The 27988-nt window shown below is 35.7% G+C and overlaps 1 protein-coding gene across 1 annotated transcript; it reads right to left on the reverse strand.

The window, feature by feature from the left end:
* On the reverse strand, positions 1–27983 carry LOC114244502 (uncharacterized). The gene is made up of 5 exons (XM_028176332.2): positions 27719–27983; positions 27047–27654; positions 19855–19881; positions 19650–19778; positions 1–200 (listed from the first exon to the last, which is right to left on the reverse strand). The coding sequence occupies exons 1-5, from the start codon at positions 27843–27845 to the stop codon at positions 159–161; spliced, it is 933 nt and encodes a 310-aa protein (XP_028032133.2). The 5' UTR covers positions 27846–27983; the 3' UTR covers positions 1–158.
* Between the last annotated feature and the right edge of the window lie 5 nt (positions 27984–27988).

A 27988-nucleotide genomic window follows, 5' to 3' on the forward strand; every position in this document is an offset into this window, starting at 1 on the left:
CATTACAGTACTGTGTGAAAAATAAATACTACCTTTATCTGCGTTGTTATGTAATTTCCACTAAAAAAGTTTTTTTCCTTGCCGTTTACCGAAGCTAATATTCAAAATATTTATTAAGCTCCATAACATGCCGCGTAATTACTGCCTTCATCCGGTGATTACAATATGTCGTGTCTATGTAAACTTACCGTAAAAGGATCCTGAAACAACAACAAAAATATGTAAAAAAAAAAAGAAACAACATTAGCACGTCACAACATTGATTGCACACGTCACGTATTACTTAATCGTTTCAAAATGAAAATTACTAATACAGTCTATTTCGCACCCTTACAATTAAAGTGGCTTAATCCGTAATTCTCATTTTTAGGTGAACCACAAAAATTAATTGATGAATTGTCATTTTTTAGTTGTTCGGTTATAATACTTTAAGGTAAGCGTTTAAGACACGGAATGAGTACGTCTGTTCTTTTCTGGAATAAAAGAGACTCTTTAATTTTTAATAAACTCATAGAATGCAATATATTCATTGGTCTATTGACGTATAAAGCTCATTTTCTTAAAGTATTTAGTTAAGCCATTTCAATTCTAGAGGTGCGATTTGTTGAAACGCAGTTCGATAGTGTAAATTAGAATGCAACAGTTTTTTTTTTGACAACTCTACACGCCATACTCTGTTCGAACTCACGTTATACTAATTGGTAACATACAGAGTTCACAACCTCAAGGCCGCTACCGACGTAGAGACTTCTGAGGTCGTAATGTTAATTGTGTTGTAATACCTGATGTCTCAATACTTCGATATGATGGAGGACTAGACCCGTGCGAACTCACAACAGGCCCTACCATCAACGATTACGCATAATTAGGCTTATTTTTTGTTCACTTTAATTTTAAGACAATATGATAAATTATTCTTTCCTCGGCAAATATTTTATGAAAAAACGTTAGGTGGCAAATGTTTGGTAAAAAGAATCTTTTTAGTTCCGAACCGTTGGGAGATTTAGCGTGACCCCGCTCATGCTAGTACAAATGGTTGCAAATCCTCTCAGGCTGAATCCCGTGAGTTCGCCTACTCGTATATATATACCCTATAAGCTACTGTTCATAAGTTAAAAAAATTGGGGAAAATGGTACCTCCCGTTTGATTTGCGCACCGACATAGTCGCACCACTCAGTACGAACAGTGTCATACCCATAGATAATACACATAAATTAGTTATTGATAAGCAACTCAAGCACTTAACAAATATGTTTACGGGCGTCGGCCACTAGATGGCTTCGCTTCGATTAGTTTCTCATTGCTCCTGTTGATAGCAGTAACAAATTACCTATCCTATATTTTATTTTTAATTATTGATGTGATTGAGTGATTTTATACATTTTCAGAAACCACAAATTGATAAAATTTAATAAATTTGTCTATAATAAATAAAGACTTTTATGATTTGTTATTTTCTGTGTTTAGTGATACAATAATTAACTTTAATGTATTAAAAATATGTTGATATAAGTTTAGGGGCATCCGCTACAAGATATCGCTAGTTGCCATACAAAATAAATATTTGTCTTAAAGTATCGCAGTTTCAGGGCCCTGGTCATACCGATAGCTTTTATGACGGTTTCGTACCTATTTTATACGAATAGTACCTGAGCGAGTTAAAATGACTACAAATGTTATAATTTACTCTGATAAAACCATTTGTAGCATTATTCGTGTTCAATGCGTTCGTGAGAGTCTTATCTGATCGAGTTTAAGCTTTGCAGTTGTAAGTACGAAAGGTGGCAAGCGAGTCGTTTCCAAAAACGCGTACATTACAAAATATTAGCGTTATTTACAGCGAAACTTGTAAATGACGTGTAGGTTGTTTGTGATTCAATCATCCCTACGGTAGTTTAGTTTCATATGACGTCACAAGCATAATTTTTTTTTTAAGCGAAGATATAATACAATTTTTACAGCGAAATAACATTTCTCTGACTCCGCTCTCACGCTTCGACATGAGCAAAATAAAAGAGATTCAAGTTTCGGAAAAATATCCATAATGTACGACGACGCGTAAGACGTTCCCGGCACCGAATTACCTACTAAACTGTAAAAAAACGTAGACGAAAGCGAGGGCTCTGCATATTCCCATGGTCGGGAGAGCATTCGATAGGGCTTTAATACACCCATAATCGTCGTTCGACGATGGACCATATGAAATATGTAATACCGCTAATAGGTCTCCGTGTGTAGCTTCCTCAGCGGTCGCTCGACCAATTTCGCCGTTGGTAATAACTTTAATATCCCATCAATGCGAAGCCTGGTGCATGTACAGAGACGGGACTCGGTAATGACTGCGATTCAATGTCCATACGTTTGGAACGTATGTACCTCACATCTATCTATACTAATATTATAAAGAGGAAAGATTTGTTTGTTTGTTTGTATTGAATAGGCTCCGAAACTACTGAACCAATTTGAAAAATTCTTTCACTTTTTGGAAGCTACACTATTCCCGAGTGACATAGGCTATAATCTTTAATGAAAAAAAATTAGGGATCCTTACTAGAACTCTAATGTAATGTAACCCAAGGTGTAAAAAAATACCTAAAACATTATTTACATCGTGTGTCCTGCGAAAACTATTAATGATAGAATAAAATAATGTACTACGACTTTATAGAACACATTATTATTTACAAAATGTGTCGCGACAGTATATGTCTAACTATTATAGTTATGCCACAATAAGTGTTCTTTTATTTAAAAAAATAAAACAACGTTGAAATTTTTGTTAAAGACCCGAGCGGAGCCGGAGCGGGCCGCTAGTTTATTTAATAAATCTGACCACAACTAGCACTTATTATTATGTTAAAACGGTTTACTTTTAATCATTACGCGTGTTAAAGAAATAACAAATGTTGTGTTAACACGTTCGGCCGATGAGAGATGTAATTTGAACAAATATTTGTCACGTGCACTTTACAAGACACAGATAAACAATTACGAACAGACACGGAGACGAGAACAGAAATTTTAAAATGTAACAACAAACAGCTCGCTCTAGTCGAAACAGTAAAATCAAACAAAATCATACGGAGAGGCAATTAAAAACGACCATAATTAATCTCAATCAACAAAGTTCGCGGCAATAAACAATCACTCGTCGAATGTCATTTTCGAGAAATGTGTGTCGCGATCGTGAATGACAAACTTGCAGGGTTATAAGCATGGTGAATGTGGATTCCTAAAATAAAAGGCAATTTATTATCGTAAGCATTGCAGACGCAGTGACGCAAACATTTGTCGACAGTTATTAAGCGCTGGAGCGCTACATCGAGTTGGAGGGTGAACATGACACCGACTGCACAGTACGTACGGATGAGGATATTGTCACTATTCCGAAGCGTACTCGTGTATCATTACAGTACTGTCTTGTAATTAATCAAACCAAACCATAACGTTTACGCAATAAACTAAATTTTGATAATTTAACGGCTTTGTAACTTAAGTTCAATTATGACCTTTAAATACGCTAATGCTTTATAGTAACTAAATTTGTTTTCGGATTAAACTGGTAATTATGCACAAATGTATTATAAAGAACCGTTCACCGGCGGTCGTAAAGGCGAGGCAGCGACTTTGCCGTCCGTCCGTGTCCTGCGAATTGCACGAAGTACGTACACACAATCGAGTGCATAATTTTTAATGTGGCCCTCGTGGTGAACGCTGAATTTAATTGTGGACGTTAACGAGTGCACCCCGTGGATACGTCCTTAATAGAGCGTTGTGTCTCTTCGTTTTGTTTGAACGTTCAGTGACTCTGTTATTTCGGAGCGACTAATAAATTGCGTGATGACAGGTGTCAGCTGCTCGACCGCCTCTGCACTCTTGCGTCGATGTCTCATTCCTCACGTTCTACTCCTAAATTCTCTTATTTTATCAGCGCTCCGTTCAATTTTCGTTTCGTTCCTTCATCGTAGGTACACTGTTTGTTTGTATTGCCGTTATCACTATTTTCGCGAATACATATCGACGCTTGAAAGGCAAACGTGACTAAGCGACAATTCGTGAACTTTACAGTAGACTAATTTAAAGTTGAAATACCTGAAAAAAAAAATATTTTAACGAATTTAGCTCTAGGATTGAATGATTATTAATAGACCTAGAAATATATTTTTTTTGCGCATCGAATATGGTTATTGCCTATCGTTTATGTACAAAGCAGTTATTGTCGCTTAGTCACGTTTGCCTTTCAAGGGTCGATATGTACATCGCCTTCACAATTATAAATATGTTTACAGCAAAAAGCTTAAGTAGATTTAGAGATGTACTATTTCATTTGTCGTTGACGAGAACATTATTAGAAAAAAAATAATTAGGTAGATAGATACATTTATAACATCGTGTCTTGATATTTGTGTTTTATTTTGACGTTTATTTTCCTGGAACGAGTTAATTAACGCGATGTGTTATTTAATAAGGCATATATGTTGTCTCCCAAATCATATTCGTACACAAATGAATGAGAACTCCCTGGGGTTGTATGTGTATTTGTTCAATGCTTTTAATTAAGAAAACTTTGGATATAAGCTAATTCTAATAACAGAGAAAAAAAATATATATTATATGTATAAAATGAATAAATCAAATGTTATTTCTTTTTACTATACTTAATTACAGTAGGGCGTATATAAATAAAGAACGCGCGCCCATTGAGGCGAACTGACCGGGCGATCGCCGCGGCGCGCCTTGTCGTTACACGCAAATGCACTTATCTTACCGGGATGTGAAAAACCGTTTTTAACTCGGTGCCGTCGGTTAGTTGAGCCAACATATCCGACTGAGCGTGGCCTCCGAGTCAATGCCTCTAGAGGTTACGTTTCAACAGGATTTCGAGACCCGAGACAAATAAAAAAAACAAAAAAGTTACAAATCAGTACGGGCCCAACACAGAAACAATAAGGGACAGCGCTTATTTTATTTCATTCTATTGTTCGTTTCCGAGACGAACATGTTTACATTCTCGCCCGTCATCAATGGCGGTGTCCGTTATAATAAACTGTTTCCTCTACCACTAATCATTGACGTCTAATTAACACTGAACCGTAAAGCCATCAACGACGCAGCGATAAAAAAAACAAACAGAAGGCTTTAATACATTTATCGATACAAATAAATAATTCGACAATGAACGAATATCAATAAATTGAAATTGTAACTCGTAAAAACGCATCATCGATTACCGTTAACAGCTGGCGGGCATTTTTGCAAAATGAATGAATTTCGGACCGATTCAAAAGCTGCAGCGAGCCACGATTATTTTTAGAGTTAAATTTTAACAACAAAAAAAAAACTTCATTTTATTATTAGTCATTTATGTAGTATCCGTATATTTTGTTCACGAGTAATTTCTTAAATCAGTACGTTCTAAAATTTAGCAATTTACATGAAGCTCCAACTTTTGCCTAACAATAGCCTTATTAAAATCTTGAAGAGAACTTTAATTTGCGTTGACAGATACATCATTAATCTTATCAAAACTCACAGAGCCTCCCCGGCCCCTCTGTTCCGAAACAGTAAAAACTCGAAGTAGAGGAATATGACGTTACGAAAATTTTGTGTCGCTAAAATCTTCGTTTCCATCGTCATCAATCCACTTTAGTCTTACCAAAATGCACGGTACTTATCCCTAAATGCTCCAGGTACCTACTTATATCTGTAAATTTTAGAGCTGTCTTTAACTCAAACTGAAGTTAAATCTGTTTACTCAATTGATTGCGGCACTAAATCGATTCCGAAGCTCTGCAGCGTGAATCTTCCTAACGGTTGAAGCAAAAACAAAACCACGAGTCAAACATTCGTGATAGCCCTTATCGATTCTGTTCCATCTTGTTTGCATTTCGTTGCATTCGCTTGAACAAATAGGGACCCTGAGTGGTAAGAGTCCTAATTAAAAACTATAGTCAGTGGCCATATAATACTGGATGATGCCCTCCGGCAATTAGGCACATCGTTGGTTTATCACCCAAATATCACGTATACGTTTTTTTATTCGCGATCTTGGATCGTTTTGCATTTAGATTATCAAATAAGTGTAAGTAAAGTAATGAATAGACGTTTTTTTTATAAACTTGTAAAAAGCCTACGTTCTATTTATAACAATTACGGAGACAAAACTAACTGTATCTCTACATGTTTTAAATTAAACGAATAGACGTCGATAAAATCTATAATAACTTCTCATAACAAACCCATACAGCATGACTCGTAAGAAAGCTGATAAAGCGACTAACAGAAACACCATTAAAAATAACTCTTTAACCACTTCATAATCAGAAGCCAATTAAATAACAAATTACAAATAAAAGCAAATATATCGAGTTTATTACAAACAATATCGAATTGAATGTTTGATCGGTTTTAATTAAACAATTGTAAACAGAAAAACTATAAGCGAGTGAGCGAGCTTGGAGGCAGTCGGTATCCGATCGCGTTTATAAAGCGGGCGGCCCACCTCGTCCGCACTAAAAATGTGATCTTATCTTCGATATTTTAATAGGTTCCCGTGGCGGCACCTTCGCGCTGCGCAGTAATTGTATAAAGCATATTTAGAGGAATAAATTCAATATGCCGAGGATGAGCCGGCTGAAGCCGCGTTACTTTCCTATTCGTGATAAAGCTAAAAACAATAAGCCAAAATTTTTTTTTTTTACTGTTTGTAGGTTAATTTTTCTGGTGGTAGGAGCAACCGTATTCCGCGTGTCCAACGAGGTCATTTTCCATCCTCGCTCATGGTATGGTTGGGAGTTTCTTATTGGGGCTTAACAGAGGTACATTTTTGTGAGAAAGGTGTAAAAAAAAACGAATGCAGTTGTGTATCAAAATACAGTCCTGTTGAACCTTGTGCAACCTGTTTCTCATACCATGTTCAATAACAGGCACTGGGTATTCCAACAACATTCGGCGCCAGCTCATAGAGCGAAGAGCACACAAGACTGGCTGGCGGCGCGTGAAATCGACTTCATCCGGCACGAAGACTGGCCCTCCTCCAGTCCAGATTTGAATCCGTTAGATTACAAGATATGGGAACACTTGGAGGAAAAGGCGTGCTCAAAGCCTCATCCTAATTTGGAGTCACTCAAGACATCCTTGATTAAGGCAGCCGCCGATATTGACATGGACCTCGTTCGTGCTGCGATAGACGACTGGCCGCGCAGATTGAAGGCCTGTATTCAAAATCACGGAGGTCATTTTGAATAAACTTTAGTGTCATAAGAATCTATGTTTTGTTAAGTTAATTTTGGTATATGAATGGTTACATAATGAATAAACTTGTTTCAATTATTTTACATTAAACATGTGACAGAATTTATGACCTGACTAGGTATTTTGATATCAAATAGTTTTCATTCATAAATTCTATAAATAGTAGAGTTGAAAAAATTTGGATGCTATTCGAAAATCAATTTTTCACTGGTGGTAGGACCTCTTGTGAGTCCGCACGGGTAGGTACCACCTCCCTGCCTGTTTCAGCCGTGAAGCAGTAATGCGTTTCGGTTTGAAGGGTGGGGCAGCCGTTGTAACTATACTTGAGACCTTAGAACTTATATCTCAAGGTGGGTGGCGCATTTACGTTGTAGATGTCTATGGGCTCCAGTTACCACTTAACACCACGTGGGCCGTGAGCTCGTCCACACATCTAAGCAATAAAAAAAAGCATATTTAGAGGAATAAATTCAATACGCAGAGGATGAGTCGTCTGAAGCCGCGTTACTTTCCTCTTCGTGATAAAGCTTAAAGCAACAAGCCAAGTAATTACAATAGTCACACACTCGATCACAGATGCGAATAGTGATTAACTATCGCGTGCCTTTGGTCTTGAATTGTTTGTACGCGTGGTAAACATATGACATCTTCAACGTTATTGCTTCAGCTTGATTGGAAAGGGAGCATATTATTTGAATAATATTTTGTTGAGTTATATTGAATTCGTAACGTTTTGTTCTATATACAGAATAGTCTTAGCCGTCAGAACTGTAATTAGCTTTAAAAAAATGAGTTTGCCTTTTGTGATTGTTGAAATTTAAATTAGTTCTAAAATACGAAATAAAAATAAAATACTAGATATATTTATACCAAGCGTGGTGGGCAACGATTATATATAAAATGATTCTTCTACAAGTTTGACGACTTAGTATATTTAAATCACCATTATAAGTGAGAATAAATATGGATAATCTCTACCAGCGTTCTCAAAACTCAGCTACATTATGCTACATAGTACTATTAGATACTTGATAGTTTAAAATAGTAGTAGAAACTGTTTTAGACTCTAATAAAATAAGAACGAATTTTGATTAATCAATATGAGTTAGGTGCTATTTTTATTTACGAAAAATAGTACCGTAGGCCTCTGAAAATATTACGAAAAGAACCCTTTTAATTCTGATCAATTAAAAGTTTTGCGTGGAAAGAGTAATCTTGACGCAAGGGTTTGGACTCGGTAAAGTTCTTTTGTATTTTATCCTATAAAGAGAAGTTTTTCAGTAAAACAACGCTCAATCTGCAACAAAATATAAAAGTTTTACAATAACGTACACGCCTCGGGCAGGGAGATCATCAAAGACGAGAATAAATCCTCTTTCTAAACTCGGGTGTTTACGGGGAATATCTAAAAGAAAGTAATAATAAAGAAGGGCTTGTAAAGGGACAATAGAAAACCTTTATTGAACGTTAAAGGAATTGTGATCGTCGACACAAAAATACATCAAAACTGAAGGAACCAAACGGATTGTTCGAGTTCGAGAGGAGCTAGGTGCGCGATGTTTTAAGGCTTCGTCAAACGGAACGCGTACTTAGCGCTGCGTTTTAACGTCGCGCTCTTTTCATGTCACACAAATTGACTAGATGAGTCCAATGCTCCTTGACGCAACTCATTCGCCATATCATAGTGCCTTTCGATAGCAGTGTGAAAATATAAAAGTATTAAGATGTCGAGTGATTCAGATGTGGCAGTGTATAAGCATGGGTATTTGCTAACTATTTCTATCAATTTTTCGGGCATTATCCAGTATTTTAATACACATTCACTCGGAAGCTAAAATAAAATTTGTAAAAAATTACAACGCCTGACGTCAAAGCGTCCTAACGCCGTGACAGAGCTTTGCGTACTTATAGCACTGGGGCTCTGTTTGACGGTATATTACCATAGTAGTACAACACATCTCAGCGTCATACATAGCGCGCCGTCAGTTTAGCGCTCTGACGCGCGCTAATTACGCGTTCTGTTTGACGAAGCCTTTAGGCCGTAGACACACGTGTTTCGAAGTAAGTGTAGTACTTCAGCTTAATGCAGAAACAGTGTCTATATATATTCGCATTTATGCCGTAATGAGGTCGTTACACGGCGCCCGAATTCGGTACTGCCGTGGGCGGGCGGAGGTCTCGCACCTACTACGCTGCAAGCGGCCTCTCCCAATTAGCCTTAAAATAATGAACATGTTTTATATTTCCACCCGAGTGCGGTGTATACTTATCCCCGTTTGCCCCGGGAGGTCATGCGGCTGTGGCCCTTAACACAGGGATACCTTTCAGTCCGTTGCGTAATTATTTATTATTAGGGACAATGTCAATTTTTGTTAGAGGAAATTAATCTAATTTCGTATTTGTTAACAGTAAGCTTAAGCCTTGTAGTTTTAAACATACATCCAAACATTTACAGTAAAAAACGAATACATATATCTACTAGCTTTGATTACTTTAAATAATATATTTTTTCTTATATTAGTTTTATACCACTTACCTGAAATTCAAATTATAATGTGTCTCCACCGATGTTGTCACCGGTGAATCGAATATAATTATGTACTAGTAAATTAAGGCGCATTTAACTTAGGGAAAAAAGACCCAATTAAGATAAATGAAGAGCTTCGACGCAGCCACACTTACAATTTAAATAACGATTTAAACAGCTTCCTGCCCGTTTAGTCTACAAATAACGAGACTGATTAAAGTTTTAACCGAATCTGAAAAAATAATCAATTTAGTCGCTCGGGCGCGGCTTCTGATCGATTGCCACAATGCCGACCGGATGATATACTCGGCGAGCTCCAACGATAAATATCCCGAGACAAATGTTCAGGAGTGTCTCCCGAGAGTTGCGGTGACACTAAATTTAAAAGCTTCAATTGTACAGAAATAACTAAAACACGGTTAAGATCTTTAGAAAACAAATCGTGTATCGGTCGCTTGACGACAATCGTGATTGACTGCGCAAGTGAACGTCACTAATATAAACAAATTAATAGGGAGCCGGCCGAGATCCAGTGGTGCCGCGCGTCATTTAGACACCGCTTGCTCACTCACGTTCAGGGGTTCAGTCCGACATCCGAATTTCCCAGCTGTCATTTTATATGTTTACAAAAATATATAGAACATATATTACACGGACGAACCGTAAATCACGTGCGGGCGGCTTTTTCAGCTTTTATTAAACATTTCCTGTTTATCTGTTATATTTTAATTATGAATTACAGTATCGAGGAAACATAATTCTCGGGTGATAATTTTTATTACAGATGTATCAAAACATAGCTTTAGTGTTTCGTTTAATTATAATTAACGAAACAATAATAACTAAAGGGATCGGCAACTCAGTCTGCGGACGTTATTTAAAAGTTGAAGCTTCGTCTTGAGGCTATTATCTACACCCATTAAACATGTTACATGTGTTAATCACATCCTTTTAGGGTCGCCTTATCAAAACAGGAGCAATTTTAAGAATGACTGCGCCTATAAATAAAGGCGTCTACATTAATTATGAGCTTAATTATGTAGAATCCCTTTGATTTACAAGCCGCTCATTGCCGCAACGAATTGTAGTGGCTTAACGGAGTATCTTGAGATTTCCCCGCCGCCTCTCGGTTTATATTATTTTTGTCCCTAGGATAAGTTGATGGGGTACGCGTACATATCGAGATAAAAGCGAATTGAGACAAGTTGTCGCCGCACCACTTCTAAGGATTAAACGACACCCACCGTGGAATATAGTACACGAATACATTTTGTACTAGTTATGTTAGTAAAACTTATCGTTGAGACGGTTATCAATTTTTTTTTTATTAAATAGCTATTGTACATTCCAAACAAAATCTGCATCGGGAAAACTAGATGATTCTTAGAAATGTAAAAGAAAGATTCATATGAAAGAATGTTCTCAGTCATAATCAAATTCACTAAGACCGCGACGATAGTTATTTATTGAATCGTTATTTATTGTTCAAATATTTACTATTTGTTTATTGTTCAAAAGAATGCGACATGAAAAGTACTTCGAATAGAACAAAGGATTTGAATTAAATTGTCAAACGGTAAGGGTGGTTGTTCACGAATTGCCGAAAGCAACCGACGACGAATCGCGCTCGGCACACCGCGTGTACGCCGCCGGCGGCCATCCCCGCGACATGCGTCCTATCCCTGAACCCCAAAACCATTCAGAAATTCCCCGTAACCAGATTCACACAATAGGGCGCTTCAAACATTTAATTACCCTTCGACCGCTCATTCTGTGGAAATAATAAAACAACGTATACAAAATTAGAAAAACTAAGCAGATTAGGCGAAAAACAGTGCACAGTCAGTATCGCAGAACTATTACAAAAGCATCGCAGATACAATGGGGAAGCGCTCTCGATTAGAGCAATCGAATAATTGTCCTGGATTGCTTACAAATGGAAATCGAAGCTCACAAATCGGACGGCGTGTGGCTGGTTCTAATTCAGGCTAGTGTTTAGAAACAATAGCTCTGCGCTGCAATTAGTTTATCCAATAGATGGTGGCCGAACGAGTCGTAAATCTACGTTCTTGCCACCAGTGGGCTGTGTACCTAGTTGCGGCGCCGTATGTAGATTCTCGGTTAATTAATGTGCCATGGTAAAGTGCGAGGTCTCTCCCTCGCATCCCCAGTTGGGTTTCGTAAATTGCGCACCCATCTCCCTCATGTACAATAGCTCCAATTTTGGTAAATTAAAATTCGACGCCCAAAAGAGATTGCCGTTTAACAAATACGTTGGTTTTTGTGAATTTATTTGATGCTTTTAATTTGGCTTCTATTTTATTTTTTCTATATTCTATTTTTTTTAATTTGGCTTCTATTTTTATTTGATACAAAATGTTGTATAAAATTTTTCTTCATGAAATACAAGATTTTCACCGAAATAATTTCGCATTCTCTCCATTGTTGGATATTTTCAAACAGTTTTTAACTGTAGCCTCAGAAAATATACCTCCTTTATTGTCATTCATTTAGTCCTATGTAATACTTACTACACAGGATATGTATTGGAATGATAGGTGTCCTGAAAACTTACACACGTAACGAATATGATTGCTTTGCTGCTTAACTGGCATTTTTTTATTAAAAATGAGTTATGCTAAGTTACATGATAAATACACGATTAGACTATTAGGACGGTTCCATATTAATGATAGTCAATGAGATGTTCTTCTAAACACATGTTAAATTTAATGCTACCATTTAAAACAAGTAAATTGTCTCGGAATAAAAATACAAGAGAGGCAGCATCAATTACTTCGAGGATTGTGTACGTATTACTTCATTTTGCCGGCTTCCATCGGAGATATAACTTTCTAATCGTTTACATATATTAAGAATTGCTTGAAAAGGTTAACCTAATCGCGTGTTCAGTTCAGACTTCGTTATCTCGTGATTGTGTAGCTGGTTGAAGGCAAAAGACGAGGGCGCGTCAAGCAACCCTCATTATCCCTTTCATGTTGAATTTCAATAAGCGTGCTTTCGTATTTTGCAATAACAAACCGAGCAATGCTTCGCACGTAAATATACATTTGCGAAGTATATGTATTTACTGAAACAATCCAAGTTTATGGCAGTATACCGTTGAAAGCCTTACACAAATTGGTTCACTTATTGAAAATATTAGCATGCAGAATGCATAGAAAATGTCTCTGGAATCTTATAAACGCAATGATAAAAAGTCGCAAAACCAAGCGCTCTTATACTCGCCCAAGTAACAAGCTGACATGGTGAATGATACATGATTGATATCAACAATAAATGTAGCTGCTAATACTTCTGTTTCTACACCGAATATCATCGGTTAAATGACCGTAATGATAGCAGGACATATAAATCAAGGGCACTGTCGATCCGAGACGCAGGACGACCGACGTCTATTTCTAGAAGGCGACAGAAAAGCCACAGCTCAAGCAGAAAATATCGGCATTATCAATTTATAGAGAATTCAGAGGGTAGATCTGAAAGATCGGTTATCATAACAATATCAAGCATTTCTTGTGAAAATGTTAGTGCGATTCGGGTTTTTATCAAATATCTTCTGTATTGATAGATAACTACCGCTATAGGCCTATGATGTCGAAGTCTGAAACCGTATTAAAAGAGGAACAACACATGATTGCTACGCGGCAGAATGCTCGTACTCGTAATTGAGGGTATTATTTGTTTGATTTGCGAAACTAAACTTTATTCACTAGCACTATATAACTATAAGGATTGTATGGCTCTACTCTTGATCTATGATAAGCTTATAATATTGCTTTCACGAGAATATATATATATTTTTTTATTTCTTTCTGTCTAAACACGTCGATTACATGATAATATATTTTTAGGTTATTCATTCTAGAAAAAAGTACAGTTGCTTTATGTATATTATTCAAGTCGGAACGTCGGAGTCGTGAACTATCTTTAAAACATCGATGTGTGCTTTGGGTGAGATTGAACTGGTGTGAACTGCCAGAAAATCAAACTTTGACTACCACCTTGAGATAAAAGTTCTAAGGTCTCAAGTATAGTTACAACGGCTGCCCTACCCTTCAAACCGAAACGCATTACTGCTTCACGGCAAAAATAGGCAGGTTGATGGCACCTACCCGCGCGGACTCACCAGAGGTCCTACCACCAGTAATTACGTTAATTATAATTTTGCGGGTTTGATTTTTATTACACGATGTTATTCCTTCACCGTGGAAGTCAATCGTGAACATTTGTTGTGTACGTATTTCATTAGAAAAATTGGTACCCGCCTGCGGGATTCGAACACCGGTGCATCGCTTCAACACGAATGCACCGGACGTCTTATATTTTAGGCCACGACGACTATATTTTATTCGATGTTACATATTACAATAAATGTTATAATAAAATCCATCTCAAACTTTCCAAAAATGTACCAAGCAAACTTTCCCAGGTTCAGATATATGAATTTTTTTGGAGAAACGATTCATTTACTCTCAGAATACAGAAAAAACATTTACATAGTGAATTATAACGTTTACGATTTTTTTTTAGGACGGAGTGATTACTGCTGGCCCTGAAGTCATTCCAATTTCAACAGGACTACCAGCCGAACGGCCACTACAGCAGCCAAGCGGGTGATTGAGAACTACGCAGTTCTTTAATATAATATCGGCCGTCGTTCGCGTATCACGCATAAACTGCTGGATATACATTGATCATTTTATTAAAAAATTTTAGAGACTCGATCATTACTAAGATATCTAAAAAAAAAGTTTTGTGGTGTCGTGGGACACCGGATAGGAACGAAGTTCCTTATTATAAAAATATTAATTTTAAGTTCTATTCGAGGTACAAAGACAATAAAACTGGACGTTTCGCAACAGCCCACGGTAATTCGGTAACGTGCGAACTTATTGTGGTACACTTCATTCACGGTTGTTTGCATAAGAGTTAGTGTATTGCGCAAACGAACGCTCTGAGATCGTGGTCAATGAATGAAAAAAAATATGTTATTTTTTGTACGTTATTACAAAGTTTAGTCGTACACTATGTGCATTACTAATAAAAATCTTACGTTACGGACGTTTTTTCCCGGTTAGGGTACCCCTCCGCATCGTCCCATAAGAACTTCTTTCCAAAAAAATCACGATATCTTAGTTTTATATAAAGTTATTAAGGTTTATTATTTACAAACGAGTTTACATTAATACACGATAGATGGCATTGTTCGTTTTCTGAATTCCTTATATTTATTATAGTTTAAGGTTTAATAAAAAAATAAGCGTTTCCAAGCGACCAGTGCCTCCACAAGGGAACGTGATAACCCAACAGCGACTAGTTGAAACCATAAACTATATAACTAAATAAATGAAAAATTAATATGTGAACCGTTCCATACTAACCGCCGATCTTACTAGAGAAAGATCTAATACGAAAAAAAAAAAGTTAACAAATCATCGTTTACAAAACAAACATGATTGTAATTAAATATTAAGTTTAAACAAAGGAACATTCAATGATAGAACTTTCAATCTAGCAATACCAACACCTCTTGGCGCCAGAACCAAATTACTAAGCATCAGAAATGCTAACCTGTCTCCTTTCAAATTTGACTGCGCCCGACATCACACGCCCATGAACTCTATAATGAAACGACCATATAAAAACAAAACTATGAGCATATATGATTAGGCCGATACACGAGTAAGGTAGAACCAATAAACAAACAACCATCATGAATACGCTGCGTCACCATGTCGGAAATCACTTATTGTAGGAGTGACTTGCACTCCTTCGCGAGACCTCTATCCGTGTCAAGTGCAAAACCATACAGTAATAACTGTATATTTGTTGATTACAAACAAACGAACAAATTAAGAAATTTCTTATTTCATTCAAAATTACGAAAAAGTATAAACTTACATATGACGTCAAGGTAACATTTAGTTTCATTCAATGACACAGTACCGAATAACCCGTAAAAAAAATCTTATTTTATCATTGACGATGATTTAACTAAATATAGAAAGAGTTGATGGTCCAAGAGACGTCGATTTACAAGTAAACTAATTTGCAATATATTTATGTATTTTTAATGGGTGAATTTATTAATTTGTTCTCTCTCGTCTTTATTTGGGTTTTTATCTATAAAGCAAATATTTATTGTTTACAATAAATAAAATGATACACTATTTTTGAACACTAGATGATGACCGAACTTGGCTCGGTTTTTTTTTGATAACGCCATCTTATTGTGTCTTTAAAGCGGTTAGTTGCCCTCAATTAAGAAAAATAGTATTATTATTCGCCCATAGATGTCGGGAAGAGTTGATTATTGAAAACATGAATAAAAACATTTTCTGAAAATAAATCGTAGCTAGATCGATTTATCGCCCTCGAAATACCCTGTATACTAAATTTTATGAAAATCGTTGGAGCCGTTTCCGAGATTCAGATTATATATATATTAATAATATACAAGAATTGCTCGTTTAAACGTATAAGATACAGAAAAAAGCCAGTTCTGCTGATGTGTGTTCGACATGCATACCTAAACAATGGCGCGCGCCTTTAACGGACGGGTCAAATGAGGCGAGGCGCGGCGTCAAATCTCGGGTTGCACCGGCTTGGCGCCGTTCGACACTTTCGAGAACTTACCACAGACATTGAAAATGATGAAAAAACAATACCAAAAGTTCTTGCCGTCTTGCCTCACTTCACAAAGTAACAAGCGACCGTAACAAACGAGTTCGCCGAAGAATCGATTTCAGCAACACGACGACGTGCCAGGGTCGACTTATTGTTTATGATCATTTTAATTTGAAATAGCGTACGTGTTCCGACTAACATTTCTATCGCATATAAAACTATGCGAATGTGAAAGGTATCAAACAAGAATTTTATTTATCACGCTGAAACTTTCTTCGCGACGAGATCAATCTAAAACTCTGTTAATTGGTCAATTAAATGGCACTATCCACAACGAGCATGTTGTAAATTCAAATGTTGATAAATCATTCGGAAAATCACTGACTTAATTAGACTAAGAGATGCTAGCGGAGCCGATGGCTTGCACCTGAATAAATCAGGACTTAAATTGCTTTCCGCAACGACACTCCCATCGTCGACTTGGTGTTAATAGCCCGTGCAACCGAAATTTTAGACGAATGTTTGGAAATCTTTTTTGCGTTGAAATAGAACACCCCAGACGTGGCAGGCGCCATCGGAAAAAAAAACTGTTGTAATAGCATCCGATTTTAAGTTGTAAATCGGATTGCGGTATTATTTTATATGGAGATATTAAATAACTACATAGATTTAATTAATATGCTTTATCCAACCCCACAAGTCGAAGCCAAAATTGAAAACAATATATTTTAACTTACATATATTACCCGATATAAATGTAATTAACAATACCATTATTGGTTCGTATCAATATAACTGTTGGTACGGCAACTAACATCCAATCATTTAGATTTAACTACTTGGATCAACAACTCCGCCCCGGTTGAAATCGGATGGTCATAAATCAAGAATAATAATGCCGAGCTTTCGTATTTTTATTTTTGACCAAACAAATCTTTATCAACACAATTACACGATCGTTACGAAACAGTGAAATTATTGATTTTGTTGAAGGTTTTTTTTGTTCAAAAGAGGTTTATATACGGAGATTATCGATTAAGTCTAATAACGAAAAGTAATCGATTCAACTCGATACCCAAATTTAAACATTTACATATACCTCCTAAATAAGTATGCCTTGTAAAAAACATCAATCTAATAAGTTTTGTTTTGCGTTATTCACCAATGAGTCACGCAAATATTTTAATAGATATTGAAAAAGTTTGTGCGAGAATCATTGAAAAAGTTTGACTAGCATGTTATCTGATTTTGTAATAAGAGAAGTACATTTTGTTTATCTAAGCGCTTCCAAGTTTGGCAAAAAAAGAGTAACATTATTATATTTGCACGTATAGAATGTTTGTTTGTCCTTGTAGCTAAACAACATCTTATCACCGTTTAAGAAGAAAAGGACTTATTCGTTTTACCCTAGTTCTATCGTGTCTTAACTAAGCAGACAGCAACCAGGGAATGACGCGTTCGCTCCAGACGATTTTATTTTACTATTAATTAATAAATATTTACAAATTAGCCTTTTAACAAATTGTAAATATCACAAATACACGAATGAACAAGGCCGTTGAATTTGTTTCGCCCGCTCTTTTCTATATTTCTATGACACTTTTTTGTCCTACGGTTGAGCTAGCATTTAATATATTCATATTTACGAAATGGGTAACATCTACATTTAAATAAATCCATTACATTTCAACACAAAGAATCACAAGATAAAGTCAAATCAAAATTTAATATAATTCTAAGCTGACAGCTCCTTTTGACTATCAAAGTTCTCAAGTGAATATTATAATAAAAATTAACAATCTGTAAACGAGAAAGTCATGAGGTGCTACAAAAATTTTAAAGACGACCAATTTATCACCGCTGATCATCGTTCCAGTTAATAATGTTTACGTATTTAAGCCAAACTCTTTTAGATAGGAAGTCACGTTGACATTTAAATAACCCGTCTCAAAGAGATGGAAGAGGAGCACAATAAAAAATAACATAAGAACCCACACACAGATACGTTTCCACAAATCTATAATTCTATCAGCAAGTCCGGCAAATACGAAAATAAGCATCAAAGTGTTTTTTAGAGGGAAGGCGACAAATGTCGAGCAGCAAGCCGCAGTAGCAAACACGTGTTACATATTGTCTGACAATATTTACAGTTGCTTTATTAGTCACGGATAGAAGAAAATGAAAATAGCATTTCAGAATTCACAAGAACGCGTCGTAACAATAACATCAAGGAAAGATTAATTTCAAACAATCCAAAGGCACAGACGTATAAACTTTTATTCAAGACGAAACCTGGAAATAACGTACCTCCAAAGACATGGTTGGGTAATTATCATTAAGCTCTGTTCAACAACTATTCATATACCTACGAGAGGATGTCAATAAAATCCAAATCCAATTGCGTCGACCCTTGATTTACAACGAATCAATAAAAGAGAAGGCTATCATTACCCTTTTTATTGCGTATTCAATAAAAGTAATGTGCTTCGTAATGAATGCGACGACGTGGCGACAGATTCCAGTTAAGAGCTAGATTTCTTACAAACGTTTGCATTACCTACGATTTAAGAAAATACAGACGAAAAATCTGTTTCACAAAATGTTATAAATACATTTAAAAAAAATACATTTCGATGCAAGAATTTAAAGTACATATTTCTATTTGTTGATTCATATCAAAGTTCGCAGGCATTAGATTTAATACCAATGCAACATACCTCATCTGAAGAGAAGTTTTATAATGAATTCATCTATTATTTATAAATCAAAGGAATGCTTATCAGAATTAGCAATCCAACTGTTTATATGACATCAATATATCAATTGCGCGAACATAAGCACAATATTATAGTAGGATTGAAAAAAGACAGGGTTTGAGAGATGGCTCGTAAAATAAAATAAGGGACTACGTCCGGAGATATGTCAAGATAGTAAGCGATGCGGTGGGGGGCGCAGACCGGCGCCGGCCTTGCTCCCCGAGACCCAATTAGAAGCACACCTTTTGGACATGTGCTCTCACACTGCTTAACTAACGCTAAACCAAATGCTAGGGGACAACTACATCCGTTACCGTTTATCACAATTTTTTCGTCAAAATTCTTTCGACTGTTCGAGTTTTGGCAATTTTTTTGGGTCATTTCCAGTTTTGTTTCTTCGCACTAAAGTTTAACGGTATCGTAAAGTAATTCGTAAAAACTGAAGAGTATTGCAACGTACCTTGGTCTTCACAAGTTTTGCATTTTCTTTGCACATTTTAGCAAGAGCGTGATACTCGCCTCTCGCGGCACACAATATCCATTGCTTTTGTTTGGAATCCAAAGGATCTGTCTCACTTTTCTGGTCAAGCTGAAATAAGGCTATACTTAATACAAGAAAATTAAATTGTTATTTTCAATCTCAATAGAGCAGCTTCTTATCTTACCGAAATCCTGTCTTCCTCGTCGGTACCCTGTAAATGGAATTACTATTATGACATCGGCTACACATTAATTTTACGAAAAGAAAAATCACTATATCGGTCAGTATGAATCAATACTGAAAAGAATTGATTAGAATTAAAATAAATAAAGACGATATTTACATACATAATAAATATCCTAACGACACATATAAATTAATCGGAACCTAATATTTCAAAATTAATAAATGAGTACTTATATTGTGAAAATAATATTTTGAATTAATGGTCAATAAATTCGAATTCTCCCGTCTTCAGGCTTGCGCTGCGTTTAATGCAGGATTCAAAACGTATTCAGTAATCTATATGATAAAGTGTAATTAAAAACCATAAGTGGTGCATTATACAGTTCATTTTTCTGTAATGTTATAACGAAGTTATGATGTATGTGGCCGACGTGCAGGGCGTGCGCTGCCCAGCATGACCACTTTACCACCTGTCGTTACATATTTATGTCTACACTATTGGCCTCACTGTTAGGGACTTGGATATTGACAAGATAACATCCTTAATGTGATGTGTTTGATTTAATAAAAGATTAAGACTGTATTTAGATTTTGCTCAAACTCGAACAATTAAAATAAGAACTTCACAAACGTATAACTATTTTTATATATCAACGAATATTTTCATACTTTTGTTCATAAATGAAAACTCACGTACTTTTCTGATACAATTATTTATCTACTGTATCATTTTTATTTTGTATACGCATATGTACGTAAAAATAGATGCTCTGATTGTAAATGAGACACATGTTTGGCAACAATGGTCATAAATAGAAAAGTCGTTAAAGGCATTTAAAAATAATGAATATAATTGAAAGCAATGCTTTGACTCTTGGTTGCCGGAGAACTCCAGGCGTGCGTGCGTCCCGGCTCTCAACAGGACGTCGGACGGGTCATGGTGTTCGCGCTGAGACACATTATGGTGGCAACGATGAAGGCACGACATTACGATCCATACACGTCATTACTTCCTAACTTCACATATTATATGGATCTGACCAATCAATAAATCTTCCCTGACCAAAAACGTACAGTGCTTTAATTAATTATTATATTATCGGCCACAAAACGGACATAAAGAATTAGTCTGGAAAGCCTATTGTATAGATAGAAGATAAGATTTTATCAAGAGACTGGCGCCTTCGACCGGCCCGCATTGGTGCAGTTTCGGTTTTAAACACAACGAAACACTTTCAACATACCACATCGTTTCTACAAATTGAATTTCGCTGCAAAAACAAGTTCCTACTTTCGCAAACGTTGCCGCGTTACGATCTCAGACATTCAATTGTTTAATCGTCAGAATACATATGAGCCGCGTCTCGGTTTTATCATTCAATAGCTGACGGCTAATTCACTCGTTCCTATTTTCCAGTTCGACAAGGCTCGTTAAGTGTGGCATCCGCGTTGTTGATGGCTGCAAGTGATTCTCAGACCCGAATAACATCGAGAGAACAATGAAATCGGTCATATTTTCCTGCCAACTTGCAACAGACCGTGCCACTGTTATCTACCTCATCGCGCATAATAACTATGCATTTATACAAAACGTTGATACTTCAAATCAAGTTTATTTGCTTGTCATTACAAAGTATACAACGTTGCTTCAAATAGTTTGTGTATGTTTGCCCACAACCTATGCCAGCCATTAGAATCTCGTTCTTTTACATTATAAGTAAGTAGATCTATAATTAAACCCCTCTCATGGTTTAAGGAGGTAATAAAAAGTTTTAGTAGTTGCTTAGCTACTAAAGAGGAATTGAATTTCGAGTTTGCCGTAATACCGAGAAATTGTAAACAGAATTTTAAAACTTTTTCAACTAAAGTCTTTTTAACTCAATTACGAGTAAAAATTGGAACGGCTAACAATCAAGGTCGTTGGTTAACCGGCATAGATTAATCCATTAAACTAAATTAAATTGTTGATGCCATTAAATCAAAACATCTCATGATGCATCGTCACTTTGCTAATAAGTGTACAAGGTTTAGAATACTTTAATACCACATTCGAATATGCGAGGAAAATTGTCGTGCCTTTTCTAACGGATCAAGACATTTTGAATGCCTAGTGCAAATCACGAATGACCTTTTTTTAGGGCTCTAATGGTGCACGTGCGCGTTTGTGCCACACGATAGTAATTGTCGAGGGACAATCGACCACAAGTCACGAGTCTCTGTTCAATGCAACACATGCCGTGAATAATGATGAAAATATTGACATATACCGGACAGGATTGTGAATTATTTCAAAGTTAATTAATTACTAATTCTCATGTGTCAAAGAATTAATTCCCAAAATAGAAAAAAAAAACATTTACGACTCGCTTTGTTTTTTGTAATAAATCTTTGACGTCTTACAATATTTTATACACTTCGAAATATGTATATTTTTATTTTATAGCAGAGCGTGAGAGGACTTTCGTCAAAATCTTAACATTTTTATAAGACAAATTGACGAGCGGAAGTGTGTGCATACATCGTCAGTCTATTTCAGTGTTGATTTATGTGTCGGATTCTCCCTTGGACGGGTGGCAATGTGGCATATTAGTGAGAAGCGGATTGTTCATTTAATATTTATTGCTTTCTAGACGTGCCTAAGTGAACTCCTAGCGTGTCTAAATATTTTAAATGGTGTTAAAGGTATTGCTAACTAACTGCTTATAAGTTTCAAGTACTTGTTAATGCAGCATAGTAGGCCCGTTGACATTAAATCAGAAAAAGTTGAGAACTCGACATTTACTGATCTTGAAGTTCTGCTAAAATGTTTAACAACAAGTTATTTTTTATTTCATTAAACCGTAAAGCTCATAGTGGCAATTTCAAGGTCTATTACATGCGCCGAAGCGTACGATACAGCTAATACTTGCCATTAAAAGCTTTTGTTGTTTTCGTCATGTAAGCTTCCCCAGTGTGTAAGGGGTTGTCTCGTTCATTTGATGCGAAATTATTATTGAGCATTTTTTTGCACTCGCCACACATATACCTCTGTTTTTCTCTCTCTGTAAAATATGCCCTTCGGGTGTACTGATATTGTATGTGTCATAAAAAAAAACGGCAATTAAAGTATTATTTCATAATAAAGGACTCGGGATCTCACTCGTCATTTATAAAACTACTTAAAAGGCCAAAGGTGTGTTTAAACTTATAAACGTTAGCAATTTCCCGTTTCGTTCCGATATCCCGGCGCGATCACTAAATTTATTATCGATAATAATCATATTCGACATCATTTTGACCGCCAAAAGGCCATGACGAAGGTTTTACAATTCAATTAGTTACACCAGGTGTCGACGGTCAGGAAACTTTTGCCCCTAAAAGCCGGAGCTACATTTTAACGTTTAAGGAGCTGTTAAGCAATTCATAGTCATGTTCTATAGTAGTCGAATATTGTATTAGTCTATTTTACATTTTTTTTTCATAGATATTCATAATATTAGGATTATTTCATTACGATTATTATGAGAATATTTTTAATATTTATCTATTATTATTATTATTATTTTATTTCCGTATTGGCAGACGAGCATACGGCCCACCTGATGGTGAGTGGTTACCGTCGCTCAGGACGTCAGCAATGCCAAGGGCAGAGCCAAGCCGCTGCCTACCGTTTAATACTCTCCACAAGCCTCGTTTGAAGAAGAATTAAACTAATAACACGCAACTACGGATCGACAAGGAATTTTATCGAAATTTGTTTTAATAATTAGGCATAAGTAACGTTATAAGGCATTATATCCCCACATTACTGCACATTGTGTATATCTAAAAGAATTCACTTAATAATTTAACGGAAATAAAATACCTAATCCTGTTTGAAAAAGAATACCTTGATAAACACACATATTGATTAATATCTCGTCAAAACACGGCCTAATTAAAGTCTATATCGCATTGCTTTGGATCAAAATATTTGTTAATGATTGTCAGCCGACTAAACAGGTGGCCCTGGGGGCTGTTTCTTCAAATCACATTGTCCAAAAATTATTTACTCGTTATTTACTCGCATTTTAATTTTTTTGTCTTTTCTGTTAACTCTTAGAAAAAACCTTTCGGTGTACGTGTTGAGAAATGGTTACTCTCCCTCAAAGTCCTTATATTCCAGGATATAACTTAATCTACCGAGAAGGACACTCAAACCTCGTCGAAGGATAGTTAATTCCAGAGTTGGATGGTTCTTAGACAAAATGTCTGCAAACGCATATTAAAGGCAGCCGTTACTGTTTATAGGCGCGAACTTTTCTATGATAATCATACGGTGTTAAAAATAAGATACTCTCATCTTCATCTCATCATCTCAAGCAATTCCTCTGAGCATTAATATGGAATTTATTAACTGAAAGTTTCGTCATAACCTTCTGTTCAATAGTGTGAAATGAATAAATAACTTGCATGAACTTTCGATAAATTATGCCTAAGCACGATATCTAGAACGCCTCATTAAGGAGCATTTTTTAAATAATAGTCAACCAATTTAATATGTGATAGGGTAGATTTCTGAAATTGGTATCTACTTCAATTGTATATGTTTCAAAGGTATTTTAAGTATATTTTATATGTAAATTGCTTATTCTTATTTATGTGTAAAGAAGCAAAATTTAATTATTTTTTATTTTTAATAATTATTATTATATTATAATACTTTGTATTAATTGTATGTATATTTACGGAGATATGTATGTGTGTATGTATGTGTATATGTATTTCACTGGAATGGTACACCGCGCGTAGTTCGTTTCCAAATGATTCTTGTCCACCTGATGGTTGTCTGGAAGAGATCGCTCTTAGCGATAAGACCGACAATTGTATTTTTTTGTCTTTAATGTATCGCACTGTTTATTTGTTTTTTGGTGTACAATAAAGAATACTCTCTCTCTCTCTCTCTCTCTTAAGACTCAGCTTAGACAGTCAAATTATAAGTATCTCAGTTATTGTTAATTTAACGTTCATCGTGCGTTTGTCGATTTTATAGAGAATCTGTTCTATCGCTATACCAATTTGAAATTGTGTTTTATAAATAAAAATTGTATGAAATTCGGAAGTCCGTCCGATATTATTCTGAACATTAAGAAAATTGAGCACTATAAATGGGCAAAATAAGGGGGCCTTGCGAATCTACATTACTTATTTTATAGAAACAAATCAGGCAAATAAAAAATTCATTCATTTTTATTACACAATGATATTCCTTGATCGGGAAAGTCGTTCCTATTAAGCACCTATTCCTTTAGAGAAATGAGTCCTCACGGTAAGCAACAGTTTGGCTATGCTACCGCATTACCAGTACTGCAACGGGCGGGTTCCAAGCTCATCTACCTTTGGTATCCATAAAAATGTAGATAGCATAAGTACCTACATCATACACTTTTTTAAATGGAATTTTATCACTTTTTATTTATTTATTGCTTAGGTGGTGGACGAGCTCACGGCCCACCTGGTGTTAAGTGGTTACCGGAGCCCATAGATAAATGCCGCCAACCACCTAGAGATATAAGTTCTAAGGTCTCAGTGCAATTACAACAGCTGCCCCACCCTTCAAACCGAAACAAATTACTGCTTCACGGCAGAAATTGCCAGGGTGGTGATACCTACCCGTGCGAACTCACAAGAGGTCATATCACCAGTAACATTATTATTATTCATAATTAAAACTGCTTTTGCAGTTGGTTGCAGTAGTGATAAAACATAGGCCAGACTAAGAGACACATTTCAGATGCCATGCGTATGTTAAGAAAAACGGTATACACAAGTGTGCAGTTCATCAACATACCACAAACAGAGGTGCCAATAAAATTTTAAAGTGTGACAAAATACTCACTAAAGAAATCATATTAATTCGACATATGGTGCTCAAGGGCATTGAAATATTGTGAAATGTTCAGGACATTAATTATGATTTATCCTCTTGTTGTGAAATTGAAAATCCAAGCCAAACAAACAATTATTTCTGTGTGTGCAAAGATACATAAAATGCTAAACAAACTAATAAAAGAAACATGTGTGTGATGTTTTTTTGTAATTATTTTACAGGATAAAAAATTTTCAGACGGTATTAATGATGCACCACTTCTTTATACATCACACCGCAATCCATTCTTATAATAAAGGACACGAAATAATAATTATATAGTTTAACAAAGACAAAACAAGAAGCAGATCCCTAACACCTAATATATTTCATATTTAATAATAATATGTAATATAGTTTGGCTTCAATCTCCTATGCCCATCAAAACCATAAAATATTTAAATGGCATGATCAAGAAATGAATTAGATAAGTGAATATCATAAAACTGTATTTTAATCAAACTTATAAAAGCATAAGAAAATAGCCAATACCTTAAAATATAGGTCATGCATTGTTATATATTATATACTACCTACTACTACTATCAACCCACAGACGTATACTGCTGGATATAGGTCTTCATCAAGCCTCACTACAAAGATCGGCCCCGCTTTACTTGTATTCAGCGCATATTATATTAGTATTTTATGACCATAAATACTTAGCAATTAAGTAAACACACTAAAAGACTAATTTGTTTGTCAAACATTGTTGATCTACTAGAATGAAGATTTTGAATATTTTTTCTAGATTATTCTTTTTTTTTTACATTAAAGTGTATTAACAAACCCTAAACCAAACACTGCGACTGTCACTGACAACAAACATTTTAAGTCATTGTAGGCTAAAGGATAAGTTAGTTTGTGTATTTATATCAAGAAATACAATTAATATAATAGTGGCAAAATGCTTCAAGTAGGTATCAATCTATCTAATGAAATTTGTACTTGACTCATGTTTAGGAATGACATCAACAACGAAGGAATGCCTGATAAAAATAATCAAACTGAAAAAAATGCATTGACACCATTATTATACAATCAAGACATAGAGCTGAGACTCAATATGGGCAGCAACATTCACATTGTGATGTGTATGGGCTGCTGTATACACTTGTCGCCAGATGAACTGTGAACTGGTTCACTCATCTAAGCAATAAAAATAATATTCAAAATAAATAAAATGTTGATAAGATATGTAACTACAAAAATATATAATAAAATTGTAATGTCTATTATAACATATTCAAAGTATTTGATTTAGAAGTAGAATACAAAACGTTGAACAAAATTTAGAACTTACCATTGTGCTGAAACTTGTACCAATTTTATTTGATTTCAAGACATCACTTTCTGAGGCCATTCGATTGAACATTTGCTTTCTTTCCTTCACTGAGATCTTGTGCTCATTGTCTACCAGCATACTTTCACTTCTTGATGAAGTCAAAGTAGATTGTGAGGTCTCAGATATCTCAACACTTTCATTGTTCGGTATAGAGGTACGGTGAGATTGTGTCTGTGGGCTTGACAGTTTTTCCAAGTTTTTTTCTGAAGATCTCCTTCTCGGATGGACTTTTGGTGGTACATCTTCACTTTGCACTGAAGCAAGGCTTTCTTGAGTTTCGCTTATTGGATTACACTGAGTATCTTGTATAAGATTAGTCAATAAACTGAAATCCTGATTAAGTTGAACTGGTAAGGGCGGCCTTGGAGGTGGTGGGGGATCAGACTCTAATTGCGTGTCAAGAGAGCCCACGTGTGGTGACTCAGCTTTAGTCTCACTGACTTCTTCCACATCTTTACCGTTATTTGGCATATACTTCTTTTTGAGTATGAGCCATTTCTCATTGTTTTGAGTTTTTATTATAGCGAGTGCATTAACGTTCTTTTTGAAAGTACTTCTTGCTTCGTCTGAAAGTGAAGCCGGTATCAAGGATTGGCGATGAATCTCATTCCTACCTAAGATTATACTTACCTCTCATCTCAGGATTCATAAGAAAAACTTTGAAATGCTTCACTAATTCGTGGTTTGTAACTTTACCATTGTGTGCTAACATAAACTTAAGTATTTCATCGAAACTTAACTCGGTTGGAGCAGACATTTTTTTTGTATAAATAGGAACAGAGCTGCTTTATAACTTTTCTATAACTTAAACGATTATGTTTAGGCAATTGAAATTTGGAATATTTTTAGATAACCATACAAAATGTCAAACAAACCGAGCTATCAAACACGTTCCGTTTT

The sequence above is a fragment of the Bombyx mandarina genome, chromosome 01 (assembly GCF_030267445.1).
Source record: "Bombyx mandarina strain Sakado chromosome 01, ASM3026744v2".
NCBI lineage: Eukaryota > Metazoa > Arthropoda > Insecta > Lepidoptera > Bombycidae > Bombyx > Bombyx mandarina.